We start from the raw sequence: 11,668 nt of genomic DNA on the forward strand, positions 1-11,668 counted from the left end.
TTTCTCTTTTACCAGGAAGATACCAACAGACATCCAAAGTCCATCCACTTTTTTCGGGGTGTTTTTTTTGTTTGGTTGGTTTTGGTTTGTTTGGGTTTTTTTAAGCCCACTCATATTGTACATCATATTCTAGGAGTTTTAAAAACCACCCAGACTCAACCAGCACAGTAATTTCTATATGTAGGTGGATTTTGTTATGCATGTTCCATGAACAGAATTATTTGGGGGAAGAAAAAGAAAGTCATGCTATGGATTTTGAATCAAGCAGCTGGAAAGGGGACAGAATTTTCAGTGGAACAATGCTAAGCAAAATTACCAGGTAAAAACTCAGGTTGTCATTATGCAATTCTTTAGGCTCTAACCAGCACTAAAACCCTTTCAAACACACTGCCTCCACAAAAAAACCCACATGCAACAACAAGGGGGAGAATTCATTAAGCACCACACAGAGTCATACAAGCACAAAGTCTGACAAAAATAAACAGTATTCCATCACTGCAGGGATTCTTCACCTGTTCTTACCTCTGTGGCAGCCTGAAGGACATTTGTGATTTCTGCAGCCTAGAGTCCGCCCACAGACTTGATCACAAGGTGGACAGTTTCCAGAACAGCACTATTAAAAAACAGAAACCTCTGTATAACTGAAAACTTCAACCGCAACTCAGTCAAATTTCCTCAAGTTCACGACAGGTATAGAAAGTAGGCCATCTGTAAGGCTGTTTAAAATATTCAAATTATGAAAAAACAGGATAACACAGTTCTGTTTTCTGGGGCTTCCAAAAAGCATAAAAACATTTTACAAGTTCAAATTCTTTTAATCCAAAATAATTTCACAAGATTACACGTAGGATACCCAACAGTTTGCCCCATCACTCTACAATTTCTCCCAGTTTTATCCTGTATTATCCCTGGCACAAAAATATTTTAAACACCTTTTACCTGTGTAGCAAAGTTCAGATAATATAAGAACAGAAAGTAAATAACTGTCCCTAAAGTTAAGTAGTAACATGGAAGAATCAGAACACATTACACCACCACCACCACCACACTGGTGGATGCCAGGTCAGAAGAGAATCCCATCTTTCTTACAGACTCAAAAGGTACCTCCCCTTCCACACTGTGTAAGGAATGATGGCAATTAGGAAGAGAAGCCTAGATTTTTTAGCATAAATTAAAAGTGTCAAGATTGCATGTACTTGTTTTGCCATCTTTTCATGTGAAGTCAATTCACTGCAGTCATATTAGTAGTACTCAAAGATACCAAAGAATAAAACTGTTTTTCATGTCTCTTTGGTCCAACTCTTGTAATGTCTTAACTCACACACAGCAGGCAACTTTCAGGCCTTTTCAAATCAATCAACTGAAAATATAGATCTCAGCTATGAGGAGGGAAACAAAACTCAAATTCCCAATTATCAGACCACCGCTCTTTGCGGTGATGTGTATTATAAGGTGTGGTGGGGTGCTGCGTTGTCAAAAGTAAGAGTGTTTTCCTTATAAAATTATGAGAGATTCCTAGCTCTTCCAACAAAGTAAGGAAATAATTGGATTTAACTTCTTCAGAAAGCATAAAGCATCAGTAACCACTCAAGTATCTGAACACAAAACTGGAACTGGGAAGTTGTCAAAATCCCCTCCCAGTTTTTAAGGCCACTGAGTTTTTCTTGGTGACATGCTGTTTAGAGAACTCTTCTACACTGCAAACCAGTGTGAATGACATGGAAGAAAACTACTTCTACACAATAATATGAGGTGGAATAACAGATTGACAGGATTTATATGTAATATAAAACATTTATACATACCAAAAGCGTTATCTTAAGAATACGTTTGAGAAAGATGACCTATGACACTTACCTTTCTCCTGCACTGGTGCTTTTGGCAATCACGGATTTTAGTACACTTTGTTTCACACAAATATGGCTTATGACATGGCATGCGTTTAGTGTGCTTCCCACAGCGACACTGTTTCTCAACTTCCTGAGCAGCAAGACAAGGAAAGAGCAGGGTATTTTTAATCCAGAACAACAACAACAACAAAAGATGAGTGGAAAATAAAATGTTCTACTACTACCTGTAAATAAAGGTTCATGGGAGAGTAATAGTACAGTGCTCTATCACAACAGGAAGCATATCACATGCTCAGAGCAGTTTGCCTATCTGTGCAATAACTATTGGAGGACTTTGTGTTGATATTACAAACACTGTGCTCTAGATGGCACCTCACTCTAGCCTTGGTCTCACCTCGAAGGAAGTCACTTCAAGGGAACCACTCAAGTGTGTAGTGCAAGATGTCAAGCATAAACACAAACCAAATTCATACAGTACTTCTCTACGGCAAGTTAGATTCACCCTTTGTTTGAGCAGATAATTTAAAGAAGTAGGTGTGCAGGTTTATCTGACCTTCATTCCGCTCTCACGTGCTAACTACTTTCACCATAGACTTTGTAGCCAAAGCCAGTTCAGGAAAAGACAACTGAGAGCAGACACATCAACAGCTTTATAGGCCAGACCAGAGAAGCTTCACAGGTATTTAGAGCAGAGCAAAAGTAGTATTTTCTTACTGGCAAGGAAATAATGCTATGTTACAGCATCTTCTATCTCACTAATGAAGAAATAGCGTAATAAGACAAAACAGTAAGAAAGCTAGAAGAGATGGGAAGAAATTAAGTGTCTTTTAGGGCATTTTTTTTAAAAAGCAAAGCAGAACAACCAACCCAAAACCAATAAAGCCCTCATCCATACCTCAATTCAGATATGCAGTGCTCAACTATTGACTCATAACTGTGTTGGGGCGACAGGGAATAGGGGAAAAATTGTGTTGCTTTTAATGAACAAAGTCATAGGTTTTGTTATAGACAAAACTTCATCCCTTAGGAGACTTGGACACAGAGTGTTTGAGAACCTTAACAAAATGTGAGTCTGCTACAGTAAGACTAACCTGTCTGCATATTTCACAGGGACCCCGATGGCAGCGCTGTGAACATTTATGGATGCCACATTCCAGGACTTTGTCACAACTATCACCACAGGTAGGCACATCCTCTGTACAAGGCAATGTGAACTCTAGAAGAAGAGAGAGAAGTGCAAGCAAACATTTAGGAAAAAAATAAAACCTCCAAAATATTTAGAAAGAAATGCACTATGCAATATGACTTCAAATGCTAATTAATCTTTTTTAAAAGCTTCTCTAGAATTACTCAATTGTTCACAATGAAACCCCTGGTATTACATAAAGCATTGAAATAATTAACAAAAAAGTTAATATAAGCTGTCACAGTTCAGTGCAAGAACTTTTTATGGACAGAATTAACCTGAACTACTGACTGTCAGAGACTGTTGTTTAACTGTTGTTAAAAAAACAAGGTAGCTTACTTGATTTTTCACACGGGCAGGACCTTTTCCCAGAACGAGGACAATCTCCACAGGGACCAGCATGACAAACTTGTTCACATGTGTGATTACCACAAGGCAAAGGCTTCCCACACACCTGAAAAATTCAGAGAAACAAAATCAAGATAATGTAACAGAACTACTACTGAGACAAAGCAACCCAAGGAGGTAACTAGGGGTGAGAGATATCTGGGGAGACCATAACTTTTTCTGAATTTTTTTTAACAAAACTTGTATTTACTGAGTTGGCCAAATAAAACTGTTCACCCTGCAGTGACCCTGACTGGAAGATCACTGTATGCTGAGGAGCTAGTGGTTCCCATAACAATTAACCTGAGCAGTCCCAGGCCTGTGCTGAGCTGCACATACAGCTTGGCCTTCAGGCCTGTGTTGTGCTGCACAGAGCCCCTGCCACAGAATAAACTGATTGTCACAGAGGAGATTGGAGGCAGCTCCCACTTGGTACCAGTGATTATGCCACCTGCATGTCCTTGCTTTTATCTATGAGTGCAGCAAGAAGTTCTCACATGAACATCCTTTCTGTTTTACTGCAGAAAGGATGAATTGTTTTCTTATAACAAAATCTTGTAATAGCTTCAGGGACCAAAATGGGGTAACCCTTTTACAGATGGGGTCTGCACTGAGGCTCATTCAATGCAGCACAGCTTACGCTTCCAGCATCTACAGGCCCACACTAAATTATTTATATTATGCTTCCTTTCCCTATAGTGTTAGCTGAAATAAATCACATTTTATCTGATAATTTACAGAGGCTGAGTGCCTTTCTACTGAGATCATAATGGCCAAGTACCTCTTGTCTGCCACTACGTTTTTTTCATTTTTATTTTTTTTGCAGTCTGTCAATCCACAGCCTTCATCCTAAGAATGAGCTGCAAATACACTTCAAAGAATGAATCACAAAGCTTTTGTTCTGTTACAGTCACTAGAAATAAATAAGCATGAAACATATCTACGAAGCTGTGGTTTTATGCTGGTTTTGAGGACAGCAGCTGAAATTTCAACCTCAAGTACAACAAACAGAATATATAAGGTCATATCCACTGCTAGCTTAACCCTGTCATTGTTCTGGAATTGTTCTATTTTAACTACTGTCAGAAGTAGTTACTTAGAAGGCCACTAAGTAGATCCAGTCTCAAACACTGCTGCTTACATCTTTCAAAACCTAAAAAAATATAGATCTTTCCGTCCTGAATTAATTTTTCCAACCCTTAACACACTGAGTAATCATATTTTGTAAGGATGAGAAATAAGATCAAAAGTACAGCTTCAGCATACCTGACCACACTGCCACTGAGGACTTGCACAGAGTCTTTCTGCTGTCTGCCTTCCACAGATGCACCGCTGTTTGCTGACTCGTGGACAAGGCTGACAATCTCCTGTATGTAATTACGAGGTGACATTCAGAGTAGGAATTGCAAAAGAATGAGGTATCTTGACAATTAAAGCAACTCCTCTGAAGTTTAAAAGGTGGGTGTACCTGCATGACAGGGATTCTCACAAGCGTGTTGTCCACACAGCAACGTTCGCCCACACGGCAGGCGACAGGACCACGCCTTGGCGCTGCACCTTCGGGGCACTGGTTTAGCTTTCTTACAGTGACAGGTTGTTGTCACCATCTTCGGACAGGGTGGACAGGGTCCTAAGCACAGGAAAAACAATACCTCGCTCGTGGCCATCCAGCAAACTCAGCCTTGACTACATCCATTTTGTTCTGAGAATGTGTAGCATAGTTAGTGGATCTTCACAGCTACATCAATACAGGTCACGTAAGAGACATCATGGATTTACCTGGGTGACAAAGCAGCAAGCACTTATGACCACAAGAAGGTTTGAATTCCCTCTCACATATCTGACCACAGGAGTGAGGTACCAGCCATGGGTCCAAGGTTGGATTCTCCACTTTGCCACAGTAACAGTAATACCTACTGGGAGTTTCAGAGCGCTTGTATTCAAACCTACATTTGGGACTACAGCAAGGGAAAAAAAAAAAAAAAGAGTGAAAAGCAATTTTTAAAAGCTTTTATTTTTAAAGAAAAGCAGTTTTTATCATTTCAGTTTCCCCAAGATTGTTACCAGGCTAACCAAAACCAACATAATTAAATTTATAATATACCATAAAGGTCTTGTTTTATGTCAGATTCTGCAATACGTTCCTAATAAGGTCTAAGGAATTATCCTATCACTGCAATCTTTTTAATATGAGAATATATACCAAAAGATCAGTTTAGCAAGCATACACAACATTTTTTATGTCAAGTAATACCAAAGGAATGTGTACAATATTTAACTTAAACAGACACAATAAAAAAAAAATTAAAACCCAAGTTTTTATCAGTAGCAATTTATAAGCCACATAACCTCAAATTTAGCAATGCTATATATAAAACTATGCATAATAATTAAAAATTGAGCTGAATTATTTTAGACTGTGTCAGTTCAGCATCTTAGTTATTACAAGATGCACCCCTTTATTTGTTATCCTTGACAGCGTCAGATATTTTAAAAAATGCATTATTCCTAAAAGTAGACAGGTAACCAAGGTCTGGAACATTTTGTTTGCCCCAGGCCCTAAAGGCTTTCAGATGCAAACCATGGAGGAGGGAGGTAACACAAGAAAGGAGAAACAAAGTCGCTCCCATTTCTAGCTACACTGGGAGAAGACAACAGACAAGGAGCTCCTCCTCAGAGAGGAACAGAGGCTCTGAAAGATCTCTCTCTCTTGTTTTTATAAAATAAAATGTCAATTTGCCCCTATATAATAGATTAGAGGCCATTATCCATCTCTTGGTAGTGGCCGCAGTTTTATCATGTCCTTCAAAGCTAAATAAAATACTATTCACCTTGAAATTTTTTCCTTATAAATATTGTGCCTAAACACAAAGCTAGTTTGCAGAACAGGCATTATCAACTTGAGATACTGCCAGCCAACAATTTTATACCTTATTTACCGAGCAAGCCTGCTCTCTCAGATCCCACATTAACACAGCTTTCGAATCCACCAGGCACTTCCAACCAAATATGAGAGAGGACTGTGCCTCAAAGATATTACTACAAGCTCCCACATAAAAGCAGGTGGACAAATAAAGCACAGAACAAAGATGCACAGAATAAAAGCCTCAACTGAACTTTCAGACACCAACCTACTGAAAAAGTAAACTTCATTATTCACACAGCCACAGTATTGCTTTCTTCTTTATACAGTCTCACACGAAACTGCATGACTGACTTTCAAGCTTGAATTGAAGAGACAAAAAAAAAAATCCCTAAATCTTACTATAAGTGGGGTTTTATCTGTTTCACAGTGCCAATTCTAAAAGTAACAGATAAATATATAAAGCCATTTAGAAATAAATATTAGAAGCTGAGGCACATGTATCACATGTTAAAACCAATGTGATGCAGCAGGTTTTTAGTGTCACTGAAATATTCCTGAATTATGTTAATGAAAACTTTAAAATAATTCAGAAAAGCAAAAGAAAAGTCAGTCTTTTCAGCTTTTTTTTTGTGTCCATGTAATTTACAAGTACCAGTCCATTCTATATTTTCTACATAGAAAGTATATTATGTAAATAACAGAAAATAACTCCAGTTCACACTTTTCACAATTAAAATATCTTTGTAAATGCACCATAAAGAGCTCACCATGGCCAGGGATAATCTTTCTTCCCAAAATCATCATCTGTCAAAGGAGAAGACACAAGGAAAAGGCTGTCCTTGGCCCACTTTTGGATACACACCAGGTGAAATATACAGAAGCATCCACAACAGCTCCAGACCTAAAGGGCAGATAAAAGTGCCAATTGCTTTGTTAGGTTTCTTTTTGTGTCCACTGATCAAAACCTGTAATATCTGAAGAAATACAGGCTTACTCTTTTTCCATGTAAAAAATTGGTTTCCAGAGATAGATAATGCCTGTTGTTAGATTAATACAGACAGCTGTGCTGTTACAGATCCATACCTATCATCTTTTCTTCCTGCTCTGCTCACGGAGCCCAAAATACTCACGTAAACACATGAGATGTTGATTTCAACAATCAAGAAATGTTGATTTAAACACACCTTTGAAGGTCACTAAGCACAAACTTATACCCAAAGCAGAACTACTGCCAACTCAGTTCAGTTACAGCTTTGTCTAGCAAAGTTGGAAAACTCTGAAGGATGGAGACTCCACAACCATCCCGGGCAAACTGCTCCAAGTGTCCTACCATCTTCCTAGTACCCAACCTGCACCTTACAAGCCCCAGTTTACACCAGCTGACACCACAAATAAGACTTAGCCACCTTCACAACTCCAAGTAGAAAGGCTGCAACTGCATCACCTCTTAGCCTCCTCTTTGCCAGACTAAACAAGCCCAGCTCTCCACCTCTCTCCCTGTCACATACTCTAGGTCTCCTCATTAAAATTTAAGATTTACATGCCATGCTAGTATGAAAAAGATTTGATTAAGAGGTATAAAACTGAGCAGAATTAAAAGTAAATGTGTTTAGAAGAGGGTTGGTTTAGCCAATATCCTGACTCCAATACTAAACCTTTACATTCTTGTTCCCAGTGTACTTTGCTTTGTCAGTTCTGGAGTGAAATCACAATCTTTGCTGCTAAAAAGCACAATCAGCCTGCTGCTCAAAAGCAATTTAAATTACAGAAATGCAGTTCTACGACTTGGGTATTTTCCACATATTGATGTCTTAAATAATCAGCTTAGAATGACTAGAACAATTAGGTAGGAGAAACACAACAGGAAATAGAAGTTGTATTTTATTTTTTTAATAACTTATGACGTTATTATAAAATTGTCTAGTGAAAGCACAAAGAATTTCCCCACTAATTTATAGAGGCCAAAGTCAATGACGTAAGTTTTTTAAAGTATAGTAACTTTTAAATATATAATAATCTCCTGTTTAGCTTTAGTTTTAAGTAAACAGACACGCTTGACCAAAACACCACAAATTCAAGATAAACAAACCGTTGAGTTACCATCTCACTTCAGCTGAAATGAACTTTCAAGTCTAGCTAATCGCATACAGTCAGGTTTGAAAAATAATGGATTAAACATTAAGGATTCATACTTCTAGAATCATAGAAATATACTTCATTTTCTTTCTAAAAAAATGTTCATGGCTGCAGTTTCACTGGACACTTGTAGTTCAGGGGCATTTCAACACAAGAATTTGCAAACATGCATTAGATTCAAGTAACAGTAAGAGTTGGGCCCATCAGTGTCAAAGGAAAGTTAATACATAACAAAAAGTGAAAAATATTGGTCCTGAAATCTCTCCCTTGAAAAATATGCCTATATGAAATAGGACAATCTTCTCAGACATGCCACCCTCCTCTTTCCCATGATCAACATTTGTAGTAGCAAAGTTTATCTTAGCTGCCTTGCTACAAATCTAACAATAATATTTCCTAGTATTTCTTGCTTTGGTGATTGCTACAGCAATTCCAAGGCTTACTGAATTCAACATTGCAAACCCTGGCCTTCCTGCGCTTCTCTTTTTCATCTGCTACTCTCTAAAGTTAAAAATAACTATTTAGTCACAATAACAAGCGCATGTCAAGAAACACACACTCTGATTACTAGCTACGTGTATGTAAGCACTTAGTTCCTCAAGTGTTCAAAAAATCTAAAGATGCAATTGTTGCTTTTAGTACTCTCTATTAAGAACACTCTATATTAAAAACATCAAGACCAAGAATTACTTCATTAATATAATTAAACACAATTTATTCAGTTACACCTGCTTTATTCTCAAAGACTACTGTTAAATACTTACAGCTTGATTCCTTTTGACTGAAGCAATGCAGATCAGACATGTCATAGCCCCTGACTGAAAAGCTTCATTCATGTATTGTCTTGTACGTTCCAGTTCACTTGCATCTCCATCTTTAATGTACAAAGATGTTTAAAGCAATCAGTAATGTTTGATCTCCTATTCTGTACATGTTCAGACAGCTGCAAAAGCATTTTTTCTCTGAAGAGGGACCAGTCATATATTATTACCAGACTACACTATTAGAAGCACAGTTTCAAAACTATACCATCAATTCTGCATAGAGGCAAGAAATACTGCCAGCATATTAATAATTCCTAGCATTGCAAGACATCAGAATAAAGGGCTTTCCTACCAATTATGGAAAAACTCTAATACACAGACAATACTACTACCTTGTTTATGCTTTCATACCAAAATAAAAGTCAATAAATAAGTAAAAAAATTAAAGTTACCAGTTTGGCTGGTATAAATGGTAAATGTTTTGGCCAAAATCTTTCCTTGTTTTACTTCAGCATCTTCATCATCATCTTCAGATGAGGAGCTAAACTGGTCTTCAACTAGCTTTTTTGCAGCAGCCTGATTAGCCTTCTTAATTTCATCAAATTTCCTCTGTGAAGATAATTCTATTAAGAGAACAGATAAATTAAAATCACGACAATTAATCTGAACATATACCACATTCAGTTGTACATAGTTTATGCTTTTCTTTAAGGAGCTTGATTATTTTCTGTTTTTAAGGGCAGTATGTGGTTTTCAATACCACACGAGATATAAAGTGCATTTTCTTCTTACCTGCACATTATCCCTAAAATTCACTGCAATACATCAATTACTGGTGACAAATCCAACCAAGTGTACTAGAATATATACATCTACAATGCAACTTTACTAAAATGATATTAAAAAAAAACCAAAACCACAAAACACAACCCCCCCCCCTCCACCCCAACCACAACTTTCATAGCATGATGGGGGGGGGGGAATAATCAGGCAATTCCTGACAAGATTTGCTGATACCATAGAGCATCTCTTCCATCCCAATCTGATACCTGCTGAATTACTACTTGTATTAATCCCCTTCTATACAACAAGTCTTTCTAGCAATGGTAGGCTCATGCTATTTCTATAGCTGGCAACATTACAAGTGACAGGGTATTTTAACATAAATCTTTATAAAAACTGATTGCCTGTGAAATAGAGGAATATTCTCTATTTCACGTGGACAAACACCGAGTTTATAACAGACCCAAGTGCCTTTAAAATAGCGTACCACTGAGACATAAGCTTTGGGCACCTCACAGGTCTTAAAGTACCTCCTGGCTTTCCACATTAGGCTGCAGCACAAAATATATCTCCTGGGGGTTGGTCAAGTTTATTTTTGAGGCTTTCCTTAAGAAACAATGCTGCCACTGGAGCTCAGTATCGGGCACCCGCATCCCGAGCAACCCCCGGGCATCAGGCAGCCCCCACCCCTCCCAGGCTGGGGCAGTGGGGCACGCTGACTGGAGTACCTAACGCTTGTCCCTAGCAGGCAGCACTCGCCTCAAGAATTTCCGACCGCACGGGAAAACAGCTGCTTCATCCCTTACACGAGCTACTCTTCTGCTGGAGCGGCGCTGACCGTGCCCGCCGGGGAGGACACAGCCCCCGGCCGCTGCCCGACCCCTCCGCCTTTCCCTGCCGGCGGCACGTGGCCAGACACCGGCTCGCTACCGGCGAGGGAGCGGGGCCCGCCGGCCACACGAGCCCTCCCGCTTCCCATCCCTTCCCCTCCCCGCCACCCGGGCGGCTGTAGGGGCTCCCCAGTGCCCGGCTGGGCTCCGGGCCACAGCCGGCTCTACAGCCTGGGACCCCGCAGACCTCTGGCTGGGACAGGGGGAAGGACACGGCACTCACCGTTGGCCGCCTCGCCGCTGACCCCCGCGGCCGCAACGCCAGCAGCACCGCGGGCTCTCGGGGCCGGGGGTCGTGCAGTCGCCCCCGCACGGGCGGCGAACCCGTCCCCGGGCCTGGCGCGGCCCCGACCCCGGCCCCGGCCGCCCTGGCGCCAGACCGCCTCCATACCTCCCCCACCGCTGTGCGAAGCGCTACGGAGGGAGGTCAGCCCTCTCTCACACCTCCGGCCGAGCCCGCCCCGAGAAGAGCTCTCCCACCCAGCCGCGCCGAGCCAAGCCCGGCCCCTCCGTCCGGAAGCGGCGATAGAGGCAGCGGGAACACCGGTGAGCTCCCGCGGCAGCGCGACTACAACTCCCAACACCCCTCGCGCGGACAGGGCGGAAGTGGCCGCTGAGAGACTCCAACACCCAGCGTGCACCGGAACGCCACGCGGCTGTCCGACCCGTGAGAGAGGGGCCGTAGGGCGAGGTCCGCACCGCCCTTTATAGGCGGGAAGATGGTCGCCGGTACTTGCAGTAGCAGCTGGGTCTGGCTTGCTGCTTGGGTTTCCCTTTGCCCGCCGCTTTGACCCGTGAAGCAGTAG

The 11,668-nt window shown here is 40.8% G+C and overlaps 1 protein-coding gene across 3 annotated transcripts in view; it reads right to left on the bottom strand.

Moving 5' to 3' along the window:
* NFXL1 (nuclear transcription factor, X-box binding like 1) overlaps positions 1 to 11,266 on the bottom strand; it is a gene marked incomplete at both ends in the record, with an annotated part of 41,210 nt that extends 29,944 nt beyond the window's left edge. Inside the window, 11 exons of one of the 3 annotated variants that reach the window (XM_084266914.1) lie at positions 523 to 613; positions 1,858 to 1,980; positions 2,942 to 3,066; positions 3,376 to 3,490; positions 4,690 to 4,790; positions 4,892 to 5,053; positions 5,203 to 5,381; positions 7,057 to 7,190; positions 9,190 to 9,299; positions 9,642 to 9,812; positions 11,086 to 11,266. In XM_084266914.1, coding sequence (XP_084123040.1) covers positions 523 to 613; positions 1,858 to 1,980; positions 2,942 to 3,066; positions 3,376 to 3,490; positions 4,690 to 4,790; positions 4,892 to 5,053; positions 5,203 to 5,381; positions 7,057 to 7,190; positions 9,190 to 9,299; positions 9,642 to 9,812; positions 11,086 to 11,251 — 1,477 coding nt within the window. Of the gene's footprint in view, positions 1 to 522; positions 614 to 1,857; positions 1,981 to 2,941; positions 3,067 to 3,375; positions 3,491 to 4,689; positions 4,791 to 4,891; positions 5,054 to 5,202; positions 5,382 to 7,056; positions 7,191 to 9,189; positions 9,300 to 9,641; positions 9,813 to 11,076 lie in introns of all 3 variants that reach the window. The other 2 variants (XM_084266913.1, XM_084266912.1) reach the window with 2 other exon arrangements.
* Positions 11,267 to 11,668: the final 402 nt, after the last annotated feature.

The sequence above is a fragment of the Gallinula chloropus genome, assembly GCF_964237585.1.
Source record: "Gallinula chloropus genome assembly, chromosome: 7".
Lineage (NCBI taxonomy): Eukaryota > Metazoa > Chordata > Aves > Gruiformes > Rallidae > Gallinula > Gallinula chloropus.